The sequence below is a fragment of the Guyanagaster necrorhizus genome, assembly GCF_019112545.1.
Source record: "Guyanagaster necrorhizus MCA 3950 unplaced genomic scaffold BT62scaffold_6, whole genome shotgun sequence".
NCBI classification, from domain to species: domain Eukaryota; kingdom Fungi; phylum Basidiomycota; class Agaricomycetes; order Agaricales; family Physalacriaceae; genus Guyanagaster; species Guyanagaster necrorhizus.
In genome coordinates, this window is record NW_025064885.1 from 1,176,422 (window position 1) to 1,192,427 (window position 16,006).

A 16,006-nucleotide genomic window follows, 5' to 3' on the forward strand; every position below is an offset into this window, starting at 1 on the left:
TAATCTACCTTGATGATATTCTTATTATGTCAAAGAGCCAAGAAGAGCATCAAAGTCTCATGCAATAGGTACTTGCTCTGATGAGAAGACACAAACTATTCCTCAAAGCCAAGAAGTGTGAGTTCAAAGTACTGGAGACTGAATATCTCAGAGTCATTATCAGCAAAGAAAGCATTAGAATGGGCCAGATAAAAGTGGCAGAAGTAACAGAGTGGCTGACACCAATGAAGAAGAAGAAACTCCAATTGTTCCTTGGATTCACAAACTTCTATCACTGGTTCATACTGAGGATATGGTTGCCAACACTCTCACCAAGCCCTTGCCTTCAGCCAAGGTGAAGCACTTTGCTACTGAGCTTGGACTTTGCTCTGCTTGAAGAGGAGTGTTGAATTAGCAAGCAGGAGCTCCATTGTATCCCACCAGCCAAGCTTAATACCTCTCTATGTTGGGATGGATAATATATACTGAATATAGTTCATCAAACACCCTCACTGCATTTTTGCTTATTGCTATGCTGTATGAGGGTGAGTATCTACTTGTATTACTTCATATATCTTACTGACCAATATCCTGTAGTCTATGTTATATCTAACAGTGTATTCTACTAGATGCTATGAATGCATGTCACTTTCTTAGACTGGACAGCTGGGGTTTTAGTGGGTACCAGCTCTCACTATAATGATCAGAATAGACAAACGAGACTGAACTCCACACTGTCCCAACAAGGACATGTTTTCTGAACACTTTCCTGGGTGGTCCTTTTCTCGTAATGCGGGGTGCGATTCCCTGCTCTCCTTTGCCAAACTTTATGACCGACAAACAATTATGTAAAAAAAAAAGTCCAAATATGGGCACCTTTAGCCTAAAATACGACATTTTTGAGCCTTGTCATTGGCTGTTACCTGTGACTAACGAACTGAATTAAGGGCACTGAATTAAACGGTACGGTCTTCATGTCTGCACCACCATTTGCTTCTCTCGGACCGCCCCCACTGCCAACAGGCTGGACTCAGCATGCAGGTCCGTAATTATGAACATACTTACTTCTATAGCACTCAAGAATGACTAGGCCCCAGTGGTCAAGCATACTACTACAATGCACACACAAAGGAATCGACTTATACTCGCCCGCTTCCTTCAATACCAAACGTTATGGCGGCAGCTACCACAAACAAGGAGAAACCTTCAGTCAAGACGCCCATTCCAGGGACCGAATGGATGCGAGTGAAAACGACGGGGGGCAATACTTTCTACTTTCACAAGACGAAGAAGACGAGTCTCTGGACAGTACCCGGGGAAATCAAAGATGCCCTGGAACAATTCGAACAAGATGAAACAAAGGCCGTTGAGGAAAAAAAATTAAAGGCCATATGGGAGGAAGAGGAAGCAGTTAAACGGGCGGACGAAGAGAGAGCCAGAGAAGTCGAAAGAGTCAAGGCTGAGGTCCAAAACATGGTGAAACGGAAGGCCCAATGCGATATTCCTGTTGATGAGATCGTTGTATCCAAGAAGCCTAAATTGGACCAAAAGGGTGAAGAGGATAGCGATGAGAGTGACGAGGAAGAGGATTGGCAGCGAGAGGCAGCTGACCAACTGGCGGCCGAAGCTGAAGCCGAGAAGGAACGTCAGGAAGAAGAGGCATTGAAAGAGAAAGAACCCGCCGAGCAGGAGGCAAAAACGCTTCAAGAAAAGCAATTCAAAATACCGGATAGAGTGGATCTGTCTATAGAAGAAGCAAAGGCTTTGTTTAAAGTAAGTGACGTAGCTGAAAAATTTCGCGCGATTTCTCTCATCGAATTCATAGACTCTCCTCCGAGAAAAAGACATAAATCCTTTATATCCTTGGGACACCTCGCTTCCTTTATTTGTGTCAGATCCACGTTATGTTCTCCTTCCTTCGGTTTCTACCCGACGTGACGCGTTCGATGAATATTGTCGGGAGCGCGTCCGTGACCTTCGGCAGCAAAACGTGAAGAAAGAGAAGGAGGCCAGTAACCCTAAAGACGAGTTTGATCGTCTGTTAGCCGCCGAGGTGAAAAGTACAAGAACATCGTGGGGAGATTTCCGGCGATCATGGAAAAAGGACAGGCAATTCTACAGCTGGGGTCGAGATGACCGGGAGCGGGAGAAGAGATTCAAAGAACATCTCAAGGAGCTAGGTGAAAGTGAGCTTCAATTTCTCTCTTCTTTCTCAATCTGTCCTACTAATGATCATTAGAAAAAAGGGCTGCCTCTCAGAAAGCCGAATTCGATTTCTTTGCTTTGCTCAGAGAGGCTCAGTTACCGCAGGATGCTATTTGGAAGGATGTTGGCCATGTCTTTCCTACATTGCGCGTATCTTGCTCAACTTTTGCTTCAGGTAAAACGTTCGCTGACGCGTGACCCTCGCTATGATGCTGTGGGGTCCTCTTCATTACGAGAACAATTGTTCAATACATTCCAGAGGGTACAAGAAAAGGGCAAGGGCGAGACGGCCGTCACGATGGAAACGTCTTTAGATCATGGCAAAATGGACGTTGACATCGATGAGAGTGAGCGTCGACGACTACGCAAAGAGAGAGCTGTCAAAGAACGAGAAGAGAAGATACGGATTGAGCGCGGAATCGTAGAAGCAAATATAGGAAGATCTCGAAACGAGCTAAACAAAGAAGAGGGGGAAAGAGACTTCAAGTGCGCCAAAGATTTATGGTGACTCGGAGACATAAGGCACTGACTTAACTTCTTATTTTAGGACCCTGCTTACAGACGCGATTCGAGAACCACAGGTACGCGCTTTCTTATGGGGGAACTGTGACTGACTTTCCGGTACTTCAGATAACATGGGAAGGTGCTCTTCTGCAGCTGCAAACTGATCCCAGATTTCGGAATTCCCCCCTTCCCGTTGACCAAATGTTGCACCTCTTTCATACCCATATAGGTCACCTCCGCGAGAAACACGTCAAAAGTCTTCACGCTCTTTTTGAGTCATATGCTCCCAGTCCTGCGACTGACTTTAAGTCACTTCCGATATCGTCGCTAGTCTCTTCTCTTCCGGTCAATAAGCTTGGCTATACAACTAACCTTTTGGAGCATGAGTTTGAAAAATGGCAACGTGAACGAACCTTTGAATCCCGACAGGCGTTTGATGATATGCTTTCCGAGAATTCCTTTGTGGAGTTCTGGGGTAGGTTAGGGAAGATCGGTGGGGAAGGCATAGATGGCGGTGTGAAAGCAGACGACATGGGTGAAGACGAAGGAGAAGGTGGAGGCGGTAAGGTTGACATGAAAGCGCTTGCCAAGAACGTTGACGTTCGGGATATGGAAAAAGTGTTGAAGGTAAGTACTTTTATGATCAAACGAATGCTCACCAAACGGCTAAACCTCGCACTTTCTTTATAGAATGATAAAAGGTACATAATGTTTGATCATATTCCAGAACAACGGGAACGATGGATTAGAGTACGTGGACGTTTCTATTTGTCACAAGTGGAATATTCACACTGGCATAACAGAATTACCTTTCAAATCTTTCAGCGCCAAAACTATCGGTTCACTTGGATGCGCCTTCATAATCATATCTTTTGAACCCTGTAGTACTGAGAGTAATATGAATTTTTTTTGCTGCGCCCCGCACGTCGCGTCGCGTCAACCTATTGTAACCATCCTCGTGATCATAAGTCACGCCTTTCTCCCCTGGAAACCCAAGCGTCGAAGGTGACACGTATACTCGTGAACAGTACAAAAGACAGCAAGGTATCATTGTCATCCTTTCCGTTACCTTCGAGCCCCGAAAGGTTTTTCGACTAATCTCGAATGAGCCATGCGAATCCTTCCTTCTCTCTTCCTTTCCTTGTCCCTCATCACTTCGTATGTTGGTGCGCAGGATGCCACTGACATTCACAAAGAGACCTACGACTACCAGGTATTATGGATGACACTCTTCTTTCTATCCTTTTCTTACCTTTACATTCAGAGTGATGTAGCGCGAATGCGAAAGATCGTGATTAATAGGTATGCATTATATTCAGGTTCGGCCGGTAGTTCACTGAGCATGTCCTAGCCTTTATTCGCACAAGTAGGCGATACTTTTTCACTGGAAGTATTTGTTAATTTCAATGCCCATGCAGGGAAGTTTTCCTTCGAGAACTCATATCCAATGCCAATGACGCGCTTGAAAAGCTTCGCCTGGTATCCCTCACCGACAAAACCGTCTGGGATGGAGGTGACCCGCTCAACATTACAATAAAGGCCGAAAAGAGCGAAGACGGTAGCGAGGGAATCCTCATAATCACTGGTACGTCCTGTCGCTCATCCTTACATTTCCCATATTTACTATCACATGTAGACACTGGAATCGGAATGTCACCTGAAGAATTGAAAAAAAACCTGGTGTGCCAATGCATAGCGATGCAAACGTGGCATTTCTGATATCAATGTCAGGGAATACTAGCAAAATCGGGCACGTCAGAGTTTCTGGCTAGGGCCGAAAGTCAAGACGGTTCCAATACTGGTAATCTTATCGGCGCATTTGGTCTTGGTTTTTACAGTAGCTTCCTGGTTGCGGATCACGTTTACGTAGCTTCACTCCCTCCTCCTAGTGCAGAAAACCCCCACCCTGTCCAGCACGTTTTCAGCTCGTCGGCGGAGGAGGGTTCTTTCAACATCTACCCAGACCCTCGCGGAAATACTCTTGGAAGAGGGACAGAGATCACGTTGCACCTAAAGACCGAAGCTATTGAGTATCTCGAAACATCTGCGATCATCGATTTGGTGTACGTGATATAATATACTCTCTGTTTTTTCATAAAGCTCATGTAAAGATACAGCAACAAACATTCCTCGTTCTCTTCATCGTTCCCAATATATCTGTTCACTCAACACTTCGAGGAGGTCCCTGACGAGGAAGCTGAAGGAACGGTCGTTCCTCCCTCAGAATCAGAGGTCCCCGAGGAGCTCAAAGACGAAGACGAAGGCATCGTCGAGGACGTTACCGAGGAGGCGGAAAAAGTCGACGCTTCCCCTCCCTCAACGAAATCAGTACTGGTTGATGAATGGGTCCAGCTAAATGCGCAAGCCCCCTTGTGGACACGGTGCGTGTCGTGATGCACATCCTCTATTTGTCCGACTGACTAGGGTGGTGACAGGGATCCAAAGACAATATCTGATGGTAAGAATGTCACCATAAGCCAATTTATCGTCATGCTTACGTTTATATAGAGGAGTATAAGATGTTCTATAGAGCCACCTTCAAAGACAATGAGGATCCGCTGGTCTGGCATCACTTCTCTGGTGACTCGGGCTCAGGCGTGTCATTCAAGGCCATTATTTTCCTGCCCAACAAACTGGACGATGATTACTGGCAACAACCCTTAGCTTCGAAGTCGAAAGATGTCAGGTTGATGGTCAAGCGTGTCTTCATCACTAATGATCTCGGTGATGATGCCTTGCCCAAATGGGCCAGCTGGGTTAAAGTCGTGGTCGACGGTGAGTACGAATTTCTTTGATTGCCACTGCCTGTTAAAGCCATTTGGCTACCAGCGGAGGATCTTCCTCTGAATGTTTCCCGGGAAACACTTCAATCAACTCTATTCCTCAGGCAGCTCAAACAAATCATTCTCAAGCGTATCATTCAGCTGTTTACGCGGTTATCGGAGGGGGAGGATGAAAAGCTCCAGGAAATGCATAAGACCTATGGTTCGATTCTCAAGCTCGGCGCCGTCGAGGACCTAAAGAACCGGGACAAGTTGACTGCCTTGACACGCTTTGCTACGAACCAACGGGAGTCGGCCTCCCTCGATCAGGCACGTTTTTCTTGGAGCTCGGTCCGTCTACCTGCTAAACCAGTGGTTTATAGTACTTGGAAAACAAGAAGCAGGGCCAAAAACAGGTACGGTCTTCCCCAGCGCACGAATTCTTTTCTCTGATGACTAGTTCAGATCTTCTTCCTGGCAGAAATGGGCAAAGAGACCAAGGACCTTGCAAAGAGTGTCTTCGTTGAGAAACTGGATGCACGAGGTTACGAGGTTCTTCTCTTGAATGAGCCATTGGACGAAATATTGGTACAAAACATTCGCCGTTGGAAGTAAGGGCTTTAGTTCTTCCCCGGTCGTTGCTCATGCAACTTCTCAGAAATATTCCGTTCCAAGACGTTGCCAAAGTGGGCCTCAAGTTCGGAGATGAAGGTGGGTATCAAAAGCCACGGTTTGCGTGTGAGCCCTTTCCGGACGACTGAGCATCTTTAGATCTGGACATCGAAGAAGGGAAGGAAAATCAAGAGGCTCTGGCCGAGAAATTCCGACCTCTATTGGACTACCTCAAGAAAGAAGCAGAGGATGTCGTCAGAGATGGTGCGCACTGCTATGTAATTAGCACCAATTGATATTAATTCCCTTTGATTAGTTACATTGTCAGACCGTCTAGTGTCCAGTCCCTGTGCGATTGTTGCGGATAGTCATGGTTACACCGCTAATGTCCAACGGATGATGAGTGTGTGATTTTTTTTTGTTGTATGATCCATGACCGCTCAATACTTTGCAGGTGCATCACACAAAGGAAACAAAGGACCTAATGACTTCATGCATGAATTTGCTATGAAGGCTAAGTTGCTAGAGGTTAACCCTCGTTCACCCTTGATTGAGGGTTTACTTCGTAAAGTTGAGGCTCTCCCTTCCGAGGACGAGCAAGAAAGGGACCTTGAAGCGGAGGAGGAGCTGAAGGAGGTCACGTCTATTCTCATCGATGGCGCCCTGATTCGCTCTGGCTTTGAAGTCCCCGATACTAACGAGTAGGCCGAGTCTATACACTAACAAAACAAAGCAAACTAACTAGTATTTGCTTTATAGTTTCTTCTCCCGAGTGGATCGCGTACTGAGACGATCTCTCGGCGTGTCTGAAACGGCGCCTACTGATACTACAGTGAAACCCGCACCTCCCGTTGACCCCGAGCTGCCAGAACCTGAGGAGTTCTCCAACAAGCCCGGTATCGTTCTTCCCGATCATATGAAAGATCAAGTAAGTCAAGATATTGTTGTGTGTTTTTGCCGTTTTTATTTATGACAAACTACCATCAGGTCTCGATCGAAATGGAGGAGATTGACGAGTTTGGCAATGTGATAGTGAATCATGACGAGCTTTAGGCTAACCTAATGGACTATTTGCTGATTCTGTACATATACTTTAATGTTGGTGCTCGTAAAGGTGATACTTATCATTATACAATTCCAAGCCGCTGAAGAAACCGAAATAATTAGCTGTGACTCAAATCAACTCCCCACGAGTGCAGAACCAGCTTAGCTTGATCCGCGACAGCCATTATCCGTAATGAAGCTTTGCCTCTGTTCAGAACCATCTCGATAGACAGTCGTGGAGCTTATAGATGAGCAATGAGGAATCTCTACTGTAATCTGTGGGAAATATGGACTGCAGTTTCATTCGCAAACCACACGCTGTACTAAAATTTATGTATTTTTACTTCTAAATACACAGAAAATATACAAAGTTTCTTTTAAGTATTTGTGCAGAAAATTTGATATAAATATTTAGAACTTTTCACTATATTTTGCAAGGTTTGCATAAAATAGTTGAAAGTTTTAAAATATTTTGTGTGAAGAAACTTTGCATATTTTCTATGTATCCGTGGGTAAAAGTACATTAACTTTTATCCAGTGACATAGATGAATGACAATGTATTCACAGACGGCAGTATAGAACGGCTTCTTTCTCAGTGCTAGGCCCCTTCGTTCACCTTTCAGATGACTGGTATCGCCGCCACCTGTCTGGTGTCAAATTTAATGTTGCTCAGATTTGCTCCAAAATTCCTTCAGACCATGCAAACCGATATACTTGTCCATGGTTTTTCTGATGATGAAGCCGTTGGTGGAAGCAGAAAGCTATCTCCGTACAAAGTATTGTCGCTCAAGGAGTGCCAGAAGTTGTAAAGAATAATGGTCACAGCAAGCTCTTGGCTGTGGCGTGACAGTAACGGCAATGTCCGGCCCGTCAATGGAAGACACGTGTCTAGGTAACCACCCTACTCTCGCTTTCCGACCCAACATTGTCGCTTCACTATCTCGTTTCTTTCTCTTTTTTCATTCAGCGGATGCATTTTACAGAATACTCATGATGAGTGCCGCATTTTCCCGCCTCCAATTGGCTGCTGCGTTGCTCGGTAAAGGTCTAATGTGCTCCGCGTCACCAGGCTCTTATACTTCACTTAGAATACGATAATGATCCAACAAATCCTGATGCCCCATACCGCTCTGCTCACGAGAGTGCTCTGTTTGCCCATCTCCGCCGCAATGTTCGACCAAGTGCCGTCGCTGCTCAACGGAGAAGTACCAATCATATTGGTGTTTCACTTCCCAGCGAAGGAGCGAGCGGTGGCGGCCGCGAGTCTGTACTGGATGGCAGACGCTCTAGAGGTTCTACATTTGCGCTAAGAAACCCCTTTGGTGCCGATGATTACTATGAGGAGGAAGAGCACGAAGAAGAGCACGAGAACGGACAGGAGCAAGCACAGGAGAACTTGGAGATGGATTTGACTTCATGGGGGTTGGAAGCCTTTATTTCCAAGGAGAAGACGTTAAAGGACAAAGGCAAAGGGAAGGAAACAAACCTCTACCCTCTGTCGTCCGTCAGCTCTCACATTCCTCATCAAACAAGTCCCACTGCAGGATTTGTACCTCGCCCGCGACCAACAAGGTCTTTGAGTGTCGGTGACTTCGACCACTTCATACCTTCAGAAGACACTCGTAGAAAATCCATCGCGTCACCACTTGATCTCGCTGACTTGGATGCTAGTCCATCTGTTCCGTTCCAACGCCATCGAGCAGCGTCCTTTGCACTTGATAATGAGATTCCTTCGACTTCTCAAAATATACCATTCCCCTCCAAATCTATTCGCTCGCCTTCTCCCCCACCGGAAGAAGATCTTCGCGCTTATTCAACGCCGAGCTTGAAAGAAGACGGCGGACTTCGGGAGCGTACTGCCTCTAATGGTAGTATGACCTCGCGCTTTCTCGAAGACGACAATCCGTTTGCCTTGCAACCCCCTTCTCGTTCATCCAAGTTTGACCCCAAGGCAGCTGCTCATGCCCGTACTACGTCAAACGCGTCCATGGGGTCACGAATGCTACTTGAAAATGATGGTGCATCTGTTATGACCAAGCAGACCGGACAGAACCGCTACTCGACCACTATCGATCTCCTCCGGCCCAGAGTGCTCGTCATGCCCAGTCCTCTGCAGCCCTTGTCCAGTGATCCTCAGCTGGAACCCGATCCCATTCGTGACGGTTTCCATCTGTCCACTGATGGACCGCCTCTACCTCCTGGTGCTCGTTCTGCTCGAGACAGAAAGGCTTCTTCTGTCTTCCTCGATGCAGTCCCTATCGCATCAAATTCATTCACTCCTAATCCCCGAATGAACCTGTCCGCGTCTCAGATGATATTTCGCAATACCCTCAAAGTGGACGGTGAGCGCGATCCCACATACGTGGATTTCGATAGAGAGCTGCCACGGGCTACAGAGGAAGGTCAACAAGTATTCTTGGATCCTCCCTCAGATGATGTTACACCCGGAATTCCAGCAGAAGATGCTTATCCCCCGGGTCGACCGGCTGGAAAATTATATGGGAAGAGTCTCATCGACGATCTTGAAAATAGAAAGGCGGTCATGAGGAGCAAACAACGGTAATTGGAGTTTCTTTTGGTGATATGCATGACTTAACAGTTACGCTCCCAGGGTCTTCAAAGGTGACGACCGACCTTCAATGATGGCACGGGGACCAGTGAAGCGTTCCAGTACACTTATCGATCCCGCCGCCTTATCGGGGGACAGGCCTGCTACACAGCGCATGAGTTCCTACTTAAGCGACCGCTCTCGTCCTGAATCTATGGGACCCAAACCTCTTCTTAATTTCGAAGGCGAGAAAACACCACAAGGTCTACCACCAGTCAAATTGAATCCAAATGCGAAAATGCCCAATGCTCGTACTGTCTTTGGTGTTGATACGTTGTGGGAAAAGGAAATGGCGAAGCTAAAGCAAATTGAAGCTCAGGAGAAGCTGGAAGCTGAGGAACGGGAAAGAAGAGAGGCGATGGCCACGAACAAGAAGAAAAAGAAGGGCAAAGATAAGGATGTTCCCACACCTTATGAACAAAGCGAGGTATCAGACACGAAAAGCCCTCTGCCGTCTCCATCTCCTGTAATATCAACTTCACCTCCTGTTCTTCCTGTCCTCTCACCTGCGATCCATGGCCCTCCTCCCGTGATTGACGATGACTCTGAAAGTGAGGCCAGCGATCACGTTGTGCAACGGCTGGCGGCCAAGAAGGACGTTCAAGGGTGGTATGAGGACTCGTCTGATGAAGAGGGTCCTCTACGAACCACTGGAGTTGGACCGAGATATCGTCGCTCACAGGCCTCCTCCGGCAAACCTGCTCCTCAATTCACCAAACCTACTCCAGATTCAGACAGCGAAGATGATCTTCCTTTGTCGGCGACTATTAACCGAGCAGCTGCGCGTCTAACCCATCTGAAGCCCGACTCTGGTTCCGAAGAAGAAAACGAGCCGCTCTCAGTTCTATTACGAAAGTCGCAGTCCGTCAATAGTCTTCTACCCAAGATCGACTTTGACCGAGCTCAGCCTGCCGGAGATGAAGATGAGGATGACAGGCCGCTTGGTCTTCGTGCATCCCACGTTGCTCCTTCGTCCGTCGCCCACAGTTCAATGCCTGAGGGCGGTGATGACGACGATCGTCCCCTGGCTTTTCACCCTGAGCAGCAGCGGCGAACACAGTACCAAATGATGGCCCAGCAACAGATGTTGATACAAGCGCAGCACATGCAGAACGGCATGTTCTTCAACCCCTCTATGATGGGATCTCAGTTCTTCGGTCCTCCGGTGGCTGCTATGAATCCTATGATGATGCAGCCTCCCATGCAAATTCCATCACCGCCACCCATGCAAGATCCAACGAAATTTGGTAGGGTTGACAGATGGAGACGGGACGTAGCTGTTGAAGGTGAATGATCATTTTTATTAGTTGTACTCTTCACGGACTTCCCAATCTTTCGCGCACACATTTCTTTGGATCTTGTACATGTATTCGTACGCTACGTTATGGTACGCAGTCTGTTTTCGGGTCGTTCACATTCCAAAGGTACATACACTTGAATACAGTAGTAATTATCCCCAATCTACAAAACAGATCATGAGTGGTATCTCTTTATGATGATGGTAATTATAATTCAGGAAATGGTATTGATATAAACATTATCCCTAGACCACAGGAGGACCCGACATCAGGACGGATTTGTGATCCACAGCTTGCGCTTGGGGACAGTGACAATAGACACCTCGCGCCGTCCTATCTCGTTTTCTATCCGCTGCTGCCTGGTGTCTTCATCTTCGTCTTGGTCATCATCATCATCATCTGCATCCACACTTCGATGGACCTGGGTATATGACATTCCATCATGCATATCAGAGGCAACGGGACGATAGGATGGCTGATGCAAGTATGGGCTGTCGGTGGGAAGCGTAAAACCCTCACCGTTTGGAGGATTGGGCGTCGGCGGCGCTGAAATCACGGCAGGGTGATAACTTTGGGATCGAAGTCGTGAGAATACCACAGCAAGAATAGAGTGTCTGGGTCTGCCATGCCAGGCAAAAAGAATAAGAGCAGCATAGAAACATGCAGTCCATGCTAAGAAAACGGCAAAGGTGGCTCGTGGTGCTCGGGACCACAGAGCAATAAGAGCGATGATACATAAACCTAGGAGGAACATATGGAGAAGGATGTGCAAGGTGGTCTCAACAAATGGGGGAAAATTCGCTGCTCGAGAAGGTCCCGATGGCACGAGTATATCGTTAACACCTGCATTTGAAGGTGCTTGTTGAGCTCGTATCACTTGTGTGATAGCGTAGTCAAGTTCATCCTAAATAACATGAGCCATTAGACAAATACTGATAATTAATTCCACATACTACGGCGTTCAAACTTCGTCTGCGCTGGAGCCAATCTATGCCAGCCAGAGTTCGCTGAGCATGCTGAGATGCATCTGCTTGGGGGATGTTTAACCAGCTGTCACTGGGCTTGCGACGACGAGACGGTCGGTTGACAACCTCAAACCCACGCTGAGGACCCCCCGATGCAAGTGAGTCGCTATCACTCGAGGGACGACCCTCATTGCTGATCTTCATCATATTCGAGGTGTTGAGAGATTGACTCCGTGGGCGAGGTGAACCCGGCCGGGATGCACTCTGTGTAATGCTTGTGTTAGGATCACGCGATGAGGTAGCAGCTTTCTCCCCGGAGTCTTCAGAGTTTGTGCGGTCACGGTATTGGTCCTTCTCCACTGCAATCTCCGTCTCGATTGAAGAACTTCCTGACCGTCTTCTCAGATAGACTGAAATAAATGTCAAGATGGGCACCAAGCCGTAGAGGCCGATGAAAAAAGCCAGGCCTACTTGTCCATGAACTGTCTTCAAGTTGATGGAAGATGATGAGTCACGCTTGGTCACACCGCTGGCTGAGGATATTGTCGTGAATGACAGGGCTATTGCCGCTATACCCGTTCCGTAAGAAGCCACAGTGAGTATAGCAGACAGGTAGACCCATAGCGTTGCCTTCGTCGGTATTTCATCGCCGTTAAACGAGGAGGAGAACGTGCGGAACAGCAGAAGTGCCGGCAAAAATAGCGTCAGCGATAACGGGGCAAACAGCTTGTGGTAGAATGACGTGTCGTAGAGAGGTGGCGTGGCGAAGGAGCTGGAAGGTGATGAAGAAGCAGTGGAAGTGGAAGTGGAAGTGGAAGATGGTTTACTGCTACCGCTAGAGGTGGATACCGTAGTCAGGGCAGAAGCACACTTGGTCATATACTCAACAGTGACATGCGCACCGCTGGCATTAACGCCAGTCTCTAGAGCTCCGGTTCCATAACCAGACCATTGGAGATTTGAAGATGTGATCGTTCCGGAGTATGCTCTTAGAATCCAGACGTCAGAAAGATATTGTCCAGATGCATCCTGGCCACCGAAAATCTACACAATTTACTCAGTTGGCTATAGAGGGTAAGAAGTCTGTAGAGACATACAATGGTATCAGAGGAATTACTCCGCGACCCGCCCACGAGAGCTTTGGAGTATGCAAATGCAGATGAGCCCTGTCGGGGACTAGGGAAAGCTTGCGTCCCAGAGTCCCCAGGGTCACCGGATGGGAGAATACGGCTCCAGGAACCTGTATTCACGTCCAAAATTGCCTAGATCATACGACCTTGTCAGGAGAAGAATTTCGACGATATTTATGGACTTACAACTTCGCCTTTCTCAAGCCCACCATCATCCGACCAAAGTGATTCGTCGATAGTTCCCAGAAGGAGAAATATCTGAGAGGAGAAGCTAGTAGAAGCACTATTGACATTTGGGACGACGACTGGATTTGTTCGAGGGGCAGGACATCCACTCGGGGATATTTCTGTACGTGTCTGTGCATTTATCACGTAGGAGTCCTGCATAACGCAAGAAGCATCACCGGAATCAGAGTCACATCCACCGATAGCGATAATCTGCTGATATAGAACGGCATTTCCTGTACCGGTCCGAGAGGGAAGGTCTCCGATCGTAACCTCGTCCCAATAGCCAGAACTGTCATTTGGCAAATTTGAGGATAGCGTGCCGGAGATATTCAACCGCCATATAGTTGACAAAGAGTTGACCGTAGTACCGTTGGTGCCGCCAGCGAGATAAACAGTGTTGTTCGGACCAGCAACAACGGGGTCCTGAACAGGACTTGTGCGAATATCTATTCCTCCTGCAGCACCCCACCGCGCAGACGGACCTCCTTGTGGCACTGAAACCTCAGCCCAGAATTGATTGGTAAAGTCGAATTCCTGAATCAAAATGAAAAACCACGTTCTATCATTCCGCAGCACTTTGAACACGCACCCAAACATCAGACAGAGGACTGGAATTATCGCCTTTACCGCCCACAACTACGAAACCTTGGCGACTAAAAGGAGGCTAAGCGGGTAGACATGGAAGAAAAATATATATCTCACTTGCTTGCAGCAAAGTCACAGCCAGCAATGGCGGCACTCCGGGCAGAGGGTGTGCTCTGCAGAGATGCTGGCGGATCTGGAACAGACCAAGAGAGAGAATCAAGGTTGAGGCTTTTGTAGAATGTTAGTACAGAATTATGAAATGATTTGCTACGCACAGATAAGTCTGCGACTGCGCAAAACCACCTTCAGACTCTCCTCCAAATATAATAACATTACGGCTGAAACAATTGTGAGAAACGAATTCTGTAGAATTATGCCTCGATGACCTTGTCTCATCATATCCAATAGAGGCATCCTTGAGCGCCGGAGGCTGTGTAGAACCCTGGAGGAGGTTAGTAAGATTGATCCATTGAAGAGGTGGGACCGTTATTGATGTCGAGATAGATTGGCCGTGTGCGGAAGCAAGAAAATCAAAGAAAAGCAAGGCAAGGAGAGAGCGCTGTGCCATTCGTGAGTTTGTCGACGATGGGCGTCAACTGGTCCGGCTGGGACCCAGCAGCGTATAACTGCGTCGTGGACGGTGTCGACAGTGTCGAATGATGAATTGACAGAGCGACCGTCAGCACTGCCAGTCTGCCGGGCCTGGCACACCAAATTTGGCTGTAGACTTCGGGAATAGCCGATACCGGTCAAAAGGCCCAACAGTCGTATTCTTGGTTGCTCGGGGGCTCGTCCACTTTCTTGCACAATGCCTCCCTCACTTTCGGCAGCGGTAGTTCCTATCGTCGTTTTCTTGTTACCGGTATCTCTATCAGATGCCCGGCAACATCTCATTGATATCAGATTCATCTCTTCGTATGGCCAGTCAGGTGCGATGCAGGATCATCTATTTGCTGATAACGCACCACCATCGTTTAGCGCCTAATTCTCACGTTTTCCTGGTGTGAATCCGATGTTTTATTGTATGAAATCACTGGCGCTTGGCTGCATTGTGGTCATCTTTCCCAGCAAAAGGTATTGCCCTTTTTTGGATTGCTTACCAAATTTCAATAATTAATTTCCTTCCTTCCAAACCTGGGCAACTGCCGTGGGTCCCCGTCACCACTCATGCAGTCCAGCCCCAAACGCGTTCTTACCGACGACAAATACGCGTCTAGCAATTTTACCGACCCGAATATCTCTACAATGTGTGCTATATACTCTCTGCAAGTCGCCGGTATTGATTTGTGAACGCGACAGGCCTACCAACCCTGATCTCGCTGCACGACTCCGGAGTGTGGGGTCTCGAGTTCGGAAGCGTAAGTCGCCATGTAAAGTTTTCACGTATTTTATAGGGTTCTTGACGCGTCATACGCACCTTTTTAGATGTGGCCGAAGGATATGTTACTAATCAACGCATGCACGTCCGTGGGCCCACAGCTCCAGCCAAGTCCCTGTCGACAGGCCACCTAATATTTTGTTCTGCGAATGACACCCTGCATGCTATTTTCTCTCGTTTCTCCGTAGCGTCACCATCCGCATCGCCTAACAAACGGCGGCTGGAAGACTCGGAGGATGAAGATCGCAACGCCGATCACGTCCAGGAAACCAAGATAGCCCCGATAAAGATGGACGCTCATGCAATGGACACTGATGTCTCCGAGCGCCCCGTCAAGCCCTTGAAGAGGTCCGGAAGGGCGCTGATGCAGACACGGTCTTTACCTTCTTGTGCACTTCAGTCTGTCAGTACAGAAGCCAGTAATAAGGCCGACAAGGATGATTGGGGCTCTTCCACAATGTTTTCCGGTCCCTTTGAACCAATGACGCTCTGACGGTAGCGTTCTTCTCTCCTCCGTCCCCTCAAATCAATTAACTCGGTTGTCAAGCAGTGTTCTGTGAAGGGATATCTAGCCCTACTTCGATCGTATTGCTGTAACCTGCTTTCGAATCTAAACCCATTCTCCACTGCCCGGTTAGTGGAATATAACAATCGAAATGCACAGAAGCCTCAGTGCATTGCACACGGTTATATCATTCAGGATAAGG

General features: G+C 47.7%; 4 protein-coding genes across 4 annotated transcripts; 3 read left to right on the top strand and 1 right to left on the bottom strand.

The window, feature by feature from the left end:
• Positions 1-953: 953 nt before the first annotated feature.
• BT62DRAFT_992297 (HSP90-domain-containing protein) lies at positions 954-7,395 on the top strand (the record flags this gene model as incomplete). Its single annotated transcript, XM_043190330.1, has 27 exons — positions 954-1,020; positions 1,070-1,752; positions 1,805-2,165; positions 2,219-2,307; positions 2,360-2,670; positions 2,732-2,765; positions 2,815-3,315; positions 3,379-3,438; positions 3,863-3,901; positions 3,953-3,990; positions 4,040-4,054; positions 4,107-4,273; positions 4,325-4,368; positions 4,420-4,751; positions 4,806-5,069; positions 5,124-5,146; positions 5,197-5,463; positions 5,518-5,801; positions 5,834-5,866; positions 5,916-6,061; positions 6,109-6,161; positions 6,222-6,326; positions 6,379-6,465; positions 6,517-6,763; positions 6,822-6,990; positions 7,050-7,176; positions 7,230-7,395. The coding sequence occupies 26 exons, from the start codon at positions 954-956 to the stop codon at positions 7,113-7,115; spliced, it is 4,485 nt and encodes a 1,494-aa protein (XP_043042729.1). The 3' UTR covers positions 7,116-7,176; positions 7,230-7,395.
• Positions 7,396-8,000: 605 nt separating this feature from the next.
• BT62DRAFT_985578 (uncharacterized protein) lies at positions 8,001-11,239 on the top strand. Its single transcript, XM_043189951.1, has 3 exons — positions 8,001-8,146; positions 8,196-9,666; positions 9,719-11,239. The coding sequence occupies exons 1-3, from the start codon at positions 8,098-8,100 to the stop codon at positions 11,007-11,009; spliced, it is 2,811 nt and encodes a 936-aa protein (XP_043042730.1). The 5' UTR covers positions 8,001-8,097; the 3' UTR covers positions 11,010-11,239.
• Positions 11,010-14,774, bottom strand: BT62DRAFT_929205 (uncharacterized protein). Its single transcript, XM_043185674.1, has 8 exons — positions 14,308-14,774; positions 14,197-14,259; positions 14,039-14,149; positions 13,926-13,989; positions 13,295-13,870; positions 13,076-13,240; positions 11,967-13,022; positions 11,010-11,917 (listed from the first exon to the last, which is right to left on the bottom strand). Exons 1-8 carry the CDS (start codon positions 14,487-14,489, stop codon positions 11,282-11,284), a joined length of 2,853 nt encoding a protein of 950 aa, XP_043042731.1. The 5' UTR covers positions 14,490-14,774; the 3' UTR covers positions 11,010-11,281.
• On the top strand, positions 14,686-15,893 carry BT62DRAFT_992301 (uncharacterized protein). The gene is made up of 3 exons (XM_043190331.1): positions 14,686-15,168; positions 15,221-15,279; positions 15,347-15,893. Exons 1-3 carry the CDS (start codon positions 15,089-15,091, stop codon positions 15,790-15,792), a joined length of 585 nt encoding a protein of 194 aa, XP_043042732.1. The 5' UTR covers positions 14,686-15,088; the 3' UTR covers positions 15,793-15,893.
• The last annotated feature ends 113 nt before the right edge of the window (positions 15,894-16,006 follow it).